At 45.8% G+C, this 15,991-nt stretch overlaps 1 protein-coding gene across 3 annotated transcripts; it reads left to right on the forward strand.

Annotated features, from left to right (window-relative positions):
• The first annotated feature begins 766 nt into the window (after positions 1-766).
• On the forward strand, positions 767-14,246 carry LOC106748281 (solute carrier organic anion transporter family member 5A1). Of its 3 annotated transcripts, none has more exons than XM_014626660.1 (8): positions 767-1,112; positions 6,849-7,042; positions 8,703-9,128; positions 10,213-10,448; positions 11,300-11,576; positions 12,355-12,550; positions 12,827-13,431; positions 13,679-14,246. In XM_014626660.1, exons 1-8 carry the CDS (start codon positions 991-993, stop codon positions 13,867-13,869), a joined length of 2,247 nt encoding a protein of 748 aa, XP_014482146.1. In that variant the 5' UTR covers positions 767-990; the 3' UTR covers positions 13,870-14,246. The 3 variants fall into 3 exon arrangements, with proteins under 3 accessions (XP_014482146.1, XP_014482147.1, XP_014482145.1); XM_014626661.1 differs by lacking the exon at positions 767-1,112 and adding an exon at positions 2,872-3,023; XM_014626659.1 differs by lacking the exon at positions 767-1,112 and adding an exon at positions 4,113-4,624.
• The last annotated feature ends 1,745 nt before the right edge of the window (positions 14,247-15,991 follow it).

The raw sequence follows: 15,991 nt of genomic DNA on the forward strand, positions 1-15,991 counted from the left end.
GGCATTATAACATTATTATTTTATTATATTATGGTATTATTATTATTATTATCATTATATTATTAATATATTATTATTATTATTATTATCTTATTATTATTACCACTGTGCTCCTATTATATTATCACTATTAGTTATACAACATTGTTTATGTACTTAACCCTTAACGGAACGGATACCGGGATTAAGAAGTTTGTTACAAAACGCGTCGAAGCTTCCGTTAAAATCGAAGAGGACGACGAGTAGAAAGTACGCTACGAATCCACGTGGAAAGGAGTGCCCTTCATCACGGGTACCATCGCCTTCCTCGATATCCTATACTCTCTAGGTTTAACTGTATATAGGCTTAATTATAAATAGGTTGTAATATATATTATCTGTTATCTTCAATATTATTAATATACGCTCTGATAGATCTGATAGATTAAACCGAAAATCGAAAAAACAAATATATTGTCATTAAGAGAAAATCTACGCGTATCTTCCTTGCCACTTAATTGTGCTCGTATCCACACATATCGATCCAGCCGTAACCGCAAAATGGAACCGTAAGAGGTGTGAGAAAACGAAGATCTCTCGCTCCCGTCCCGTTACGTCGCTGAATAATCGCCGACTTTCGTCATTTCTCAATGTGAATCCCACGATTCGTCACTTCGAGTTTTACGATAAGCGCGATACTCGTCAATCACCGATCGTAAACGTTAATCATTGATATTGAACGACGCTTGAGCGCGCTTTCAAATCTCTCGACACTCGCCGGACAGAGAAGATCTCGTCGACGTAGTTTCGTCTTCGTCGCAGTCGTCGTCGCTGGCGTCGTCGTCGTCGTCGTTTTTGCCGGCTAAAGATAAATCTAATGGCCTTGCGAGATCGGGCGCGTATCGTCGCGGCGATTCGCAAAACAGGCAAAAGGAGGGCCGCCGCCCTCGTCGCGGGAGCATAACTAACTATGCGAAAATAACCAGTCTGCCGCAACGCTGATGACACTACATGATGATTTGGCACTCCTCGCGACTACGTGCGTATATCGCGCCGTTAATTTTCGATCAAACAAAGCCGGCGATACCGATGACGAAACGATATTTCGAATGGCAACGTACTTCGTACATAAGGTATATTTTATTCGTTTATTATCGCTTCGCAGCGATACACTACTCACACGTCCTAAAGACGTCCTGAGGACGTCTCGAAGTCCTCCACGGGGCGTTTATAGGACATCCTTTCAAGGAAAAAATCAAATATTATTGTGTAACGTTCAAAATGAGAGAAAGAGAATCCGGAAGCCGCATAAGACGTGTTTGAAAATTGCTCGTGTAAGGATTAATCCGAATTAACAACAACACAATAACAGGATGTCTACTCGATCTGAAAAAAAATTCCCTGAGGATTCCGTAATTTTCCAATCTGTTGGAAATTTCAGGTGAAATGAGTGTAATTTTAAACGCGTCTTGCAAATAATATATTTATTCATTCTTCAAAGTTCTTAATATTTTCCATTCATAAAAGTTTATTAATCATAAAATAAAATGATGAATCGCTCGGGTTTCAGTGATTAAATTTGAAAAATTTCGAAAAGAACGGTAAACTCTGAACACTTAATATTTTATACTGTCTAAAACTTAAAAATTTTATTTTTACAAGTTGCGAAACAAAAAATGATGTAATAACCGGTACAAAATGCAACTTTTATAAATCTATCAAAGTACAAATATCTAACTTAATCGAACAAAATTGCAACCAACACGAAATCGTTATCTTATCACTATTGAATATCGGATTAGTCGTAAAGTTGTGCTTTCTTCTATGATTCTTAATGAAGAAAATGTCAGTCAACAAAATTCAGTCACACAATATATGACTTACAGACAAATGTGTCCATTGAAAATTCCCCGATTCCCAATAAAATTCCCTGAGAATCCCCTGACTTTTCCAGGTTTTCCCAGCTAATAGAGACCGTGAATTAAATCCCACCATATAATGTACTAGGAAACGATTTTCCACCATATAATATACTAGGAGACAGAATTTTACTTCACGCACTTCTCTAACATCGGATTATAATAATTTCCTTTGTTTCAGCGTCATATACTCCGAATATTTAAATTCATTCGACACAAATACGCGGTTATAGTTGTGCGATCACCTGCAGCTTCAACGTGCAAAGCTCGTCGTAATCTCGCGCGCAAATAATTCGTATCAGCGCGTAAATATTTCGTCAGGATTTAAAGGATGAGGAATTTTCTCGGGCCGCGTGACGTCCTCCGGTGACTAAAAATATCTTCACGGACGAGAGAGTCGTGTGAAAAGATGTACTCTCTGTGCGGCCCGACACCTCCCTCGATCCTTGCGCGATTGTTCCAGTCGATGGTAACCGCCAGTCGCGTTATTTTCGTAGCGACACGAATTCCTACCGCGATTCCGTTCTCTCGCGTTGCCCGGGTACCGTTCCATCGGAAGGGACAGTTGCGTGAGTCCCGACCTACGATAGATGCTTTAAGCTCTGAGAAAAGCCTGAAAAAAATTGATCAATCACAGTCGAGTTATAGAAGAAAAACCAATTATGATTGGTCAATTTCTCAAATCTTAAATTCTCACCGTAGACCCCGCTTGGGCGCCTCGTTTCTTCGTGAAAAGAGGGAGAAAGGGAGAGAAAGAGAGAGCTTTAGCACGGATTCCAACCACGCGCGACGCCGCCGGCTACCGAGCGTCACCCGCTTGGGATGCCGGCGATAAGATGTCAGCACCGGTGCCTTATTGGCGGTGTCCTTTGAATGACGTTCCGCTTATCATTCGATTTGATAGAGAAATAGTAGGGGAGCATTGCCATTGACATACGAGCAAGCTCAGTTATCCCGCGTTTATTCGCACAAACTAGAGCGCCCGCGGCGCGCGTAGTGATTTCCGAGCTACCCGGTAGACAAGAGCCGACTCGGCGAGCGAGGAACTGCTCGAGGATCGCGATCCAGTAGGAATCGCGGCCCGGAAGTCCCTCCTGTGTATATCCACCAGGGTCTAAGGTCAAGGTGAGAACGTATCTCTGATACGTACCTTTCTCTTCTTAAAGACCGATGAAAGTGCTCCTTCGCCGCATTCAGACATTCGAAAGTCGCTCCGTTCTTTTTATTTCGCGCAGGGATCAAGGCGGGATCGGTGCGCACGGCTTTCGAACGTGTTCCGAGAGAGATATAATAACAAAACGAATTCAGAAGTCGCAAGGAGCACCGCGTGCCCAGTGTAACATAATCGTATGTATCTCGCGTAACATCTCGGCGATGATGATCGGCTCGATCGTATCTTGCGAATGAGCGCTTAGAATGTTTCCGATGCAACGAACGTCGCTCGTCGCGCCGGCCAATCAATGTCGACTCGTTGTCTTTGAAGGAAAAAATAAAGAAAAAACGAGAAAAAGAAAGAAATGAAATATTCAGCTCACCTTCGCCGCTCGAAGACGCAGACCCGGCCGCCGTAATTACATAAGTATTCGCGTAGACCGGTTTAATAGCGAAATAATAACGTGTGCCGCGATATCGCGATTGCGATCGCGCTCTTCGGGAAGGCGGGAGGAGTGAAAAAGAGGGGGGGGGGAGGCGAAGGGAGGACGGGCCGAAAATTTCTGTCGAGGCCGACGCCTCCTTTGATGTTCGAGCAATCTCTTCCCTTTAGATAAAGCGATGATAGAATTCTACATAATTGCGTAATTTGCTCCTTAAACGCGCTCTTTTACGAGGTATCTCCTCGGAGGCAGCGAAAACGGAAGTGATAATCTGCTGAAAAGTTCAGATTAGCGTCCCTCCGCCGGCTACGAGACTCGTTCTGAGGTTGAATTACAATTACGTAAGTCTCACGATACACCTCAGGTATACGGACGGCGAGAGTAATTACGAAACAAGCGGCGGCGAGCGTATCCCGAGCGACGAATTAAACGAGGCTGCACTTACGCGCCGCGGTTGCGCGCGTCCCTTGATTGTTTATAATAATTTACCGTGCGTGCGCAGAGCCACGTACGGGCGGATTTCTCCCGTCGAGCTTGAGGATGTGGAATAAACAAAGTCGAACGGAGTTCTCGTGATTGCGTTTTCAATCGGAATTTTAAACGAGGGGAGGGAAGCGGAGACGGTACTATGTACACCGGCGTATAAGAATCGTTACAAAGTACAGTCTGTCTAACAAGAGCGCGAGCGGCGAGACATTTTGCTGGATACTATTGGATGCGTCATTTCTGAGCGGGCATGTAGCACGTATAATGTATATTCGGAATATAGCGTGTATAACAGAGGTGGAGATGAACCGTCGGTGATTGTCGAAACGTGTAAACGTTCGTGCGAAACGTGATACAAACGACGGACAAAGAGGGTCGACCGGGGATGTTTACCGAAAACCGTGGACTGTCGTTGCGTAAAGGAGTTGCGTAAACGCGCGAAGTTGAAGGAGAAAAGTGTAAATCCTGCGAAAGCATTCGAAACATTCGCATGCTTATGTGCACCTTGAAACGGCGAGGCACGGTGAAAAAAGCCGACCGAAAAAGCGCGTCGAGAGGAGAAATGCCAGGCCGCGAAGGAATATCGATCGTCATCGGTGCGAGATCATTCTTCTTCGACGTAACCTCGCCTTCCGGCGCTGCACGGTGAAATATTTTGTATAAATAGCGGTCCGTTGGGATTGTTGAGGTTATTTTCACGAGGTGAATATGTTACAAAGTAACAAGTCGACGAAACGAATATGTTAATTTATATTTGTGTACTTTTCGACATGTCTAACATGTCTCCCGTGTTAACACTGAAACTACCGGAGTCGAAATGACCGGTTCGTAATTTTTTCTTCTTATAAAAGCCACTCCAATTTCTGTCGGTGCATTCCTTCCGAGATGTCCCGCAATTTTTGTCGCAATATGTAAACGAGTGAATATTTTTCTCCTTTGCATTTACGTGGTTTTTTTTCAAAAATCTTATTTAAACCGTCTTGGTAGAAAGGTACACCGGTTAATCGTCGGTAAGTTTCAGTGTTAAAGTGACGAAAATTTCAGCGGACCGTTATTCACTACATTTTCTACACGTGTAGATACGATTAGTTCGACAGATTCGTGAGATACGGGGATTTTTCTCGGATGGGTTATTATCGATCAGTTTAGCGGAAAATCTATTTCAAAGGTGCCGAGCGGTTATTATCAACGACGGCGACTTGTTAATATAAAACGCTTAACGCTAATATTAATTTTCCTCATTTCTTATCATAACGAACAGTTTTGAAATTATGCAGGTCACGCTCTTGTGAAACACACTGTATTGCACAAGTTAGCACGGACGCAACGATTAATATTATCGAGAATGACTCCTCGACTTTGTGCAAATGGATCGCTTGTTTACAAGCGATACCTGTCTCTGTGTTATTACAAAACGGCGCAAAAAGTTTCTCTGCTCCGGCGTCGATCTCCCCGAGCGAGCCGGGACAGAACGAATTTCCCGCCGGTGCAATTGCGCCTTTGAAGATAATGCCGTTTGTCAATTTTTGTTTAAAGAGAGAGAGAGAGAGAGAGGGAGGGGGGAACGAGTGAGACGAAAAATTAGAATAGAACGCGATTGCGCTGGGCGCGCTTCCTTCATTCCTGTTTACGGATGTGCGCGAATCACACGATCGGGCGGACTTCTGGTAGCGAAGAGAAGGATCAGGAGCGTTACGTAACTCACGCGATTTGCATAAATTCGAAAAGAGGCCGCCTATCTCGCTCGCAGCATCTACGGACGCGTTGAAGAATCCGCGGAACGTGCGCAACGGTACTTATCGTCGTTAATTAACGCGTCTAATAATTATATGCACGATTTATGGCGAGAAGATAATACCGACTCTTATCGCGACCTGTATTGCACGCACGTGTCGCGTGTTTTTCAAAACCCCCGCATGACACACACGCCGGCGACGATGCATACGCGCTTCTGAAGCTGAATGCGTCGCAAGTGGCAGTCACCGACCACATGCAGCGTCGACTCAAAGACATCTCGGATGACCGCGACGCTTCTTCTTTTTTTTTGTTTTTTTTCACTGCTTTTTGCGTTATCCGATATAACGCGTACCAGCCAGCCTTCATCCTCGTCTCTCCGCACGGAGAGACGACGTTAACGATTGAAGCTGCGAGTCACCATCGGGCTCTCTCTCCCGTTGATACAACAACGACGCTTTGTTTCCTCCGCACCCCTCAGCTCTTGTGTTTTGCATTCCGGCGTTATTAATGGGGTCGCGTGGCATTCGTGGCGTCGCGAAGTTCAATTTTTCTCCTCGAGAGCCGGGAGAGAAAGAAATCGGCGATTCCGGACGGAAATAACTCGGGACGGCGGCCGGTCCAGAATTCATACCGATGGACGCGCATATCTCCGCAGAGAAAAGTGCCGAAATTCGAAAAGTACAACGACGTCCCACTGTGAAGCCGCAATCCCGAAAACTGAATACCGGGACAATTTCCCGAAATATAGGAAGCGCAAAGCTTTCACTTCGCAGAAATAAACGTTTATTTCAATACGGCGAGATAAGATGTTATTCCTGGCGAATAAACTAATGAATAAGAAGACTCGGGTATATTTCACGAAAAATCTCTATTCCGTCGTTACAATGAAATTTGTCTTCCAATCGGTAAATATCGAGGGAAATGTCACAAGAAACATATACTTCGGAAAATTTCAATTTCTTTTTCTCGGTGCAGTCACACACACACACACACACACACCGAAAGAGAGAGAAGCGCGTTGACAAACGATATTTTCCTCCGTAGGAAGCTCGGCTTGGGAAGATGTCGAGCCTAAGGGAATGATCACCTCCGAGAGAGGCAATCAGAGATTCCACTAATCGATTCTTTCCAGGGCTGCCGGAGGTATGAGTAAAGACTGCGGAATATGCGGCATTTACCCCCGATGGCTGCGGAATCGGGCCACCCCGAGGAACTTCATCGCCGTGTACGGTTTATTGGGCACCGTTCAGGCGATGGCCTTCATCTACATCGTCGTCACCTTGACGACGCTGGAGAAGAGATTCAAGATACCCAGTCGTACAACTGGTGAGTCTCTCACTCACCCGTAATCGCCTATATAGTAAAACTGTACATGACACGGGACAAGTGATATACTACATTTGATATAATGTTACCGAGGTCGCACTATCATTTCGCGAATACAGGCGTCACTCACGTTCGAGATCTCCCGTGAGATCCTGAGGATTAATTATTTCGCAACGTCACAGCGACAAACATGCTGAAACGCGCGAAAGGGGAGAAAGAGAGAGAGTGAGAGAGAAATGATTCGCGCCCGGCGATCGGTGAGCTTGCTTTTCATCACGATACGTGACGGGATTTTTTCAACGTCATCGCGGCGCCTTAATCGCCCTCGACGATTCGGATTCTCCGTCGCCGAGAGGCGAAGCCGAGTAACCGAGCGTCGCGGGTATACTCGCGCGTTTAAGTACACGTACTTGCACACGCACGGTTCGCGCGTTTCCGTGTGCACTTATCTAGTAGGTAAGTAGTGTGTCGCAATCATAGAAGTGACAAATCTGTCGTTAGAGCAGAGCGAGCGCTGGGACATCGAGCAACCGCGGAGCAAAGACACGCGGTCGTGCGTTACGCACGACTTTACTGTCGCTCGCTCGCGCGCGCTCGCGAAATACTCGACGCGTTTTGCACACAGGAGAAGCGGCGAGCCGCGCCGTGTGCGCGCGTGCTTTTTATTTCTTCATTCGAAATGCACACAATGCGCGCTCACCTTCATGTACGATTAGACGGAAAATACGAAATATGTTTAATTAACGAATCGATTATGTATTTAAATGACGATAAGAAAGAGTGAGAGAGAGAGAGAGAGATTTGAGTCAATAAACACGCGTCACAGTCGTACACAGACGCGACGGTGCGTAGTTTTTCACGTACGAGGCAAACGACTTCATTACCTTGAACGATCGATACACCTATGTACACACTTGCCGCAATTTGATATCGGAATAACGCGATGCTCTTTTCACGCTGCCGAGAACACTGGGTTCACTGCGCGCAGAAATGATTAATGGCACTTTTTATTATCTCACACCTGATAACGAACGTAATTACGCTTTATTTCTCTGTATATCGAACAGCGAAGATGTTATTCACTCCGTTTCTAATAATAAAAAATTCTTTTCCATTCTGTAAATTTTTTCTTTTTTGATATCTCTCTCTCTCTCTCTTTCCTTTTTGCGGTATTTTGGATGATTAATATGCTCGAGTAGTTTTCTCTATATCGGAGGTTATTAAAATATACAAATACAAATCTCGCGACTTTGATACAACTCCGCTTTTTGAGGAAAGATCGTACAAACGGCCGCTGGAACTGTTAGACTTTATCACAGGAGGCAACTGACAAAATAAAGGAAGGAAGTAAGCTGTTAGAATAATCGTATCGCGGAAACTGAGTACATAAAAGTTCGTCATTCAGACTATGCGCGGTAAAGAATCTCGTGTAAGCAGCTATTGAAATGTTCGCACCTTGGCACGGGAATACGTTGGGGAAGTGCACGAATATAAATTAACATAGCCACCTTGTTAAAGTAGCACAGCAATTTCAGCGGGGCCCGGAGAAATTAACCGGCGGATCTTTCAACGTATGAATAGCGGGAATAAGCGCCATTTATATTCCTATAAACGATAGAATAAAATCCGTCCAGCTGTTTCACGCAAACTGCTCTCGCAGGGCTTATCCTTTCCGGCAACGAGATCTCTCAGGTCTTGTCTTTGATCTTGACCTACTACGGAGGATCTAGTCATCGGCCGAGGTGGATCGCGGTTGGCGTCGGCCTGAGCGCGTTATCCTGCCTCGTTTTGGCTCTACCGCACTTCATATACGGCCCGGGCAAGGACGCATTGGCGTTGACGAAGGAATATCTGGATCAGACTTTGCTGAATACGACGACGGTCCCGAAGGATCTCGCGATTTGTCCGCGCACGGACAATCCGGAGCAATGCGACGCCGAGACCATGATAAGCGTCAACCTCCTCCCCCGACTGCTGGTTTTCATATCTCAATTTATCCTTGGCATCGGAACTACGCTTTACTACGGCCTGGGACAGACGTACTTGGACGATAATACGAAGAAGAAAAATACACCTATGCTCTTGGGTGAGCTTTAATCGATAAGTTTACTCTACTCGCGATAACGCTCGACGGAATCTTTCAAATCGCTAAAAAGTCCATCAAGACGGAGAAAGTTATATCTGATTTTCGCCAATAGCGACACGATGGGAAAACGTTCGCTACTGGCACGCGATAAGCTGAAAAACCTGATTGCCGAAAGTGAGGAACGAGAAATTCGTAACACGTTATCCTTCGACGGTGGGTTGCCGATAGATTTGCGCAAGCGGCGAATATTTCAGTGATCGCCGCTCACTCAGCTCCACCCGAAGCAACTTCGGTCTCTTTCCTTCATTTTTACAAACTTTGTCCATCGCGAGAACCCGTTGTCGCCATTCGAATTACAGCCCCTGGCCGTATTATTAGACGCGTTTCGATCCTTTAACAGAACACGGGAGCAGGAGGAAAGCTGCTAATTAGGAGGAGAAAAGCTGCTGATTTTATTCTTACTCGACTGGAAGAATTTTCGGTATCAAACGGCGCCTTTGCAACCTTTTCGAGTCACCCGTAATTTTTCGTAAACAATATTAATGCTTCTCACAGAAAAATTGGTTTTTCCGCTAGTAAGCGAGGAATTTGAAGTTTCAAGTCGCAAACAAACCGAAACACAATGGAATCTCAATTGACACGCGCTCAACACTCACGTCTGTTCTCGTTATTATCAACGATGCAATTAAGCGGGTTCACATCCATTCAAGGCCATTGTAACAGCCTCGTGAAATGACGTCGTAAAAAAGATCTTTTACAGAATAATGGCTCCTTAACACAGCTCGACCGATAGACGAGCCGTATTAGAAAGCTGGTCCTCGGGAGTCGACGAAGCGTAAGAAATTCAGATGCGTCTAATAACAAGGACACGGGGACCGCGTATTCATTGTCGCTATTTTCGCGACACGCACACTGAAGGGAGAGCTTGGTGACAATTACCGAACATTTAGCCTCGACTAAATGATTCGGTCGCAGTAAGCAAAAGTAGATCGTTACCGAACTCTCTTTTTCAGTGCACGATCATTGCCGCTTTGATAGGGCGTGATCGAACGAATACTAACCGCCTCCGATTTTCACGTGTCAGGCTTTACGTATGCTTTACGAACTGTGGGCCCGGCGATCGGATTCCTGCTGAGCTACGCCTGCTTGAGCTTATACATCGACCCGAAGCTCCATCCTGTTATCACGAAGAAGGACCCGCGATGGCTGGGCGCCTGGTGGCTCGGCTGGATCATCCTCGGCGTCACGATGGGCATGTTCGCCGTTCTGATCGCCATGTTCCCACGTAATCTTCCGACGTCGAAAGATACTCCCAAGAAGGTAATTCGCAGCACAGACGGTTACGATGAAGATATTATTATCAATCACACGTTCCAGATACGATCGATGAACTCGAAATGTCACATCAAGACCCACTTCTCGTCGAGAAGCGAGGTCGAAGACCGATATATGTATTTGTTATTAATCCCTCGGTCGGTGCTTCGTAATAGAGATTTCGACATCTGTGACGTCTTCATCCGACAATTCTCGCCCCGTCTCGTAGAAAAGCGCGCTGTTTCATATGTAGTGCACAATGATAAAAAAAAGATCTCGCGTTGAGAGCACCAATTCTGAGCCACTGAAATTTGGTGTTACTTTAACGCATGGTTGAAATATACTCACGTGTGTGTTGAAAAGCACGCGATTTAATAGAGAAATTAACACATTTCCGTGTTAAAATAACACGAGATTTCAGTGTTTTCGACACGAATTTGTTCACATTTATCTGACACGCATCTACATGCACGTGGAGTGATGAGCATTGAGAAAAATATTCGATCATATCTGGTCGGATGATCCAATTGAAGAGTAAGACGAAAATAAAAGACGAAAGTATCCGATCAAATGCAACCGTCCGATCATTTCGTCACTTCGTCCGAACAAGTCGTGCCTTTGCCCGGCGAAAATGACAACAGATATACAACGGAGGGCGACTAATCTCCCGATTAGATCTCATCGGTAACTGCATCGGTAACTTCATCGGACGAAGGCGCCCTGATTACCTGATCGGACTAAAACTAACAATCGGACACGTCATTTAATCGGCTTATCCGATGGAAATTTTTCCCAGCTAAGGCTCGCTGAGATCTCTCCCCGTGTCCCCGCCAATTAACAGGGAGATTTTCATTTAGGACGGTGAAGTACCTTTGAAGCTAGACGTCGTGCTTCAGCAGAAGTGCGCGATACACATAGAACCCAGCAAACCGATACCTCTGGAGGTCGAGTACATACCGACAATCCGCGAATTTCCGAAAGCTATGAAGCGGCTGTTGACGAACTGGCTGTTGACATGCAACAATCTGAGCTCCGTATTTTACGTGCTCGGCGGATCGGTCTATTTCACGTTCCTGGCGAAGTATCTCGAAGTTCAATACAGTACGTCCGCGGCTGGCGGTACTGTGATAGCAGGTACACACGTTAATCCATGTATGATGTACATTCCTTACTATTAGAAAGACGTCTTACGTAATATATGCCATGCGATTACGTTTAATAATGCTCTCGTTGTCAGCTTTCGCTAAGTGATAAAATTATAATTCTCGATTTTTGAATAATTTTATCGTACCATATATTTTACGATATCTCATGATATACTGTTCTTGAGGATGGAAGCGATCTATTTCGAGTAAAAATGCTGCTCCTCTCGTCAGAGACCCTGTAAGCGTGTAAAATTCCAAGAACATTATATGAATATTACACAATATTAAAATAATATTCCTATAATGTTCTAAGAATGTTATGTAATATTTTTTAATATTATAGGAATGTGCAATCTATTGATGTTATATGTCCATTTCACATAACATTCTTGGCATATTATAAAATGTCCTTAAAACATTGAAAAAAGAATAAAATAATAATAATATAGCAAAATATATATATATAATTTTTTTAGTATAAAACATATTTTTACGTAAAATTATTTCGACTTTATATAATAAAACAATTGGTGTTGCAATATATTTGAAATAAAAAACTACAATTATATATATTATATATATATCGTGTTGAATATAAAAAAATATTTAATATTAACAATATTATTTTTTTAATATTATCAGAAGGGGACATATAATCATTTATTAATATTCCCGAAATATTGCTTGATATTAAACAATGTTATGCGCTTATAGGGGATGCGCGATGCAATTCTGTGTGACACGAGCTCCCTCATTATTGTTCACAGGTCCGATATCATTAATAGGAATGGTATTGGGATTTTTATTGTCGGGATTGATAATCAGCAAGTTCAAACCGAGCTCCAGGCCGCTCCTCGCGTGGAACGTACTCGTCGGCATTTGCTACGTCGCCGGACAGGTGTCTTTCATATTTCTCGGGTGTACGAGCGCTGGGATTCGCGGTGTCGACTTAGAAACCATGCAGTGAGTATGTCTTCGAATCGACCTTTCGGATCAATACGCGATAACACGGAAGGATGGAATTAGATTACCATTATGATACAATGAAAATCTCATTACCGGTCCCAATTAATCACCGTAGGCGAAAGAATCCGTCGGATTAACTAAATATCAGTTGCATCGCATGGGCGGCCGATTTTCACCCGAGGGGCGAAGTTTTCAGCCGTGGGAGCTAATTCCTTTTGGCATTCGCACGAATTTACCCTTAAGATAAATCCACTCGCGTCCGTCTGTTCGCAGAATCAATCTGACAGCCAGTTGCAACACCGACTGCAATTGCGCGGGCGTCAAGTACTCGCCGGTCTGTCACGAGGCGTCGAGGACGACCTTCTTCTCCGCCTGCCACGCGGGATGCCGGGCGTTCCTGGACGACAAACAGTTCGGCAACTGCAGCTGCCTGCCGCTGGACGAGCCGTCGAGCCATCTCCTGAGCCAGCTCGAGCAGATCCCCGGCAGCAGATCGTTCCTACCGGAGCAGCACGTGCAGCAGCCGGCGGAGGGGCCGACGTACGACAAAGTCCGGGCCGGTCCGTGCACGAACGACTGCAACCGGCCGTACCTCTTCTTCACGGTGCTCTCCTGCGTGGTGCACTCGTTAGCCTGCTCCGGTAAGATCGGCAACGTCCTGGTGAACTACAGGAGCGTCGAGAAGCGGGACAAGAGCTTCGCTCAAGGCGTCACGCTCATGTTCATCTCCCTGTTCGCCCTGATCCCGGGCCCGATCATTTACGGGGCCATCATCGACTCGACCTGCCTGATATGGGAGGAGTCCTGCGGGAATCGGGGTAACTGCTGGTTCCACCACCAGGAGAACTTCCGATACTACGTGAACGTCTCGGCGGCCGGTGAGTGTCGCGAGTTGAACGACCCTGGGCGCGCGCTATCGATCTCGCCGATTAGATAATAGATAAATACGGCGGGTGCCGAGGGTGCCGACGAACGGGAAGATAACGGCAATCAATCGGGATGTCGAGATGACGGCCGATAAATCGAAATATTTCCCTGCGACCGATTGTTCGTTGCTCATCGGCCGATCTCACTCCGATTTCTCCTTCCCGTCGCTAAGAGCCCGTTGTTCCTCCCGCGTTGCAGGATTCACCGTGGTGGGAGTGCTGTTCGACGCTGCGGTTTGGTACCTGGGCAAGAATCTGGATCTGTACGGCGCGGCGGAGAGCGACAGGAGGCGCGAGTTCGCGAAGGAGGAGGTCGCCACGACCGAGGCGGACACGAAGAAGGAAGTAAACGGGAACCTAAATCAGAGGATACAGAACAGTCCTTTATAACGCTTGCCGCTGCGGCCTAGTAGGGGCTCGCGGGGTTCTTCTTTAGGTACCTGAAATTTCGCGGCTGCTGCGTGACTGATATGCCGAAGAACATTCCAATTCGTGTATTCGCAAAGCGATGATTTTTATTAATCGACAGAAGCCGGTACGACGACGTCGGCACCGATCGCCGCGCGCTCCAATTGCCCACACACACACATTCGCATGTTTCTCTACATGAATATAGGAATAATATTCTCGGGATAATACTCGGAAGAACTGCGGAACTGGGACCACCGTCGCGCTCCCATTCGTTTTGAACCTTTATCCGGAAATCTTTGTTGTCCGTTGCTTGTTCCTATCTCTTTGTAAATAAATCACGAACGTTTTTTTGTTAACACGCCGGCCTCCTTCGTGTTTCTCAACGAGCTCTCGTAATCCCTCCACCCCCTTCGCGCGCATCTCGCGCATCCCCGACTCCCGTCTGTCCACAGTTCATCCCGGGGGGAAACGCGCGCACACTGCATCTTTAATTGCACAATTTTCTGCTGAAAACAGTCCACTGAAATTTTCTGTTACTTTAACACGTGGAATATGCTAAAAAGTATACAATTATGTGTCGAAAAATGTATATGTATGATGTTAAATCAACACAAGAAGGTGAATTTAACCTTCTATACAGAGAAAAAGCTTTCTTTAGATTTAGCATTTCTATTTATTTGACTAAAATTAGTTAATACGAAATGTTATTTGTTTGAGTAAAAATTATATTGTCTCATTCAAGAAAACTCTATTATTTGACAGAAAGAACGCTATTTGAAATCATACCTTTCAACCAGATCAAATATTATTTGGTTACAATAAATACGTAAAATGAAACGAATAATTTCTTTATAGGAAAATTGTCTTGCGTTTCAAGTAAATTTTTTATTTAAGACAAAGATACGTATTCGTTGAAAAGTCTAACGACCGCACGTATTAATCGAAACGTTAGTTCCTTTGGAGCGTGCGAATGATGAAATTTGTTTAGACGCGATAAAATCCGAAGCTGCAAAATCATGTGCGCGCTGCAAAATGAACGAAGCGGCGGGGTCAATCCGACCCCACCCTTACCAGAGGCTCGATTCGTACACTTTTATACTCGTGTACTTATTAACACATTCCCCGTGTTAAAGTGACAAACGATTCTCCACCGTGTCGCGAAATCGGCTGTCGCGCGCGTCGAAAGTCTCCTCTTTCAGCGTGCTCAAAGACTTCATGTAAAAATTATTTGTAAGCCCGGGGTAAAAAAAAGAAATGGTCGTCCCCACTTCCGCGACTTTCGGCCGTCACAGCCGAACGCAATCGGACGGATACACCTCCATTAAGAGGTAACTCTGAACTGGGGCTCCATTAAGAGTATTCATCGTCCTCTGCTGTATCGGCCGCCGAATCTCCCGCAAACAGAGCGTAATGCGCCGCGAGAGGGAAGGGTTTCGCGAGGGTAGGGGGAGGGCCGAAGTACGAAAAAGTACATCGCGGATCTCGGTGGGCGCCGACCGCTCGCTCTCCTCGGCTTCCGAGCGAAAGGATGAGCGCCGGGGCGCAGGAGGGACGAGGAGGCGGGGAAGGTGAAGTCTTAGGGGCTTGTTTTCAGTTCACCGTCGAAATTCGGGATGAAGAGGAAGGGGGTGGGGGCGGTCGGACCACTGCCGGAGAGGAGGGATTACATCCCACGAGGCTGGAAGTAAAAAGGGAGTTTTTGTTTGAGAGCCTTTTAATTTTTAAGCCCACCCAGCTAAAGCGGCCGGCTTGGCCTGTGTAATGAATTCCGTGACGTTCCCGTGACGTCAGGTCGTCCCTATCGATCGCATCCTTCGGGACACCATTGGAGGACACGCTTCGGCGTTGCGATTAAGCGTCCCGCCTTATTCCGCCGCGAATAAAGAAAAGCCCGAGCTGGTTAGCGGCGAGGATGAGGGCTCACCGATGGGTTGCCGGTGACACCGGCCGATGTCCTGGACCGGCCTCGAGATTCCCGAAGAATTCCTTATCGATCCTCCCGTGCGGCTGCAGCGACTCAACGCGAAGAACGAGCGAATTAAAATTTTCGCGAGAAACTCCATCTTTGCGCATTTTCGTAATATAAATATGTACTGAAAAA

Source organism: Dinoponera quadriceps, unplaced genomic scaffold, assembly GCF_001313825.1.
Source record: "Dinoponera quadriceps isolate SergipeBrazil2010 unplaced genomic scaffold, ASM131382v1 scaffold2600, whole genome shotgun sequence".
Taxonomy (NCBI): domain Eukaryota; kingdom Metazoa; phylum Arthropoda; class Insecta; order Hymenoptera; family Formicidae; genus Dinoponera; species Dinoponera quadriceps.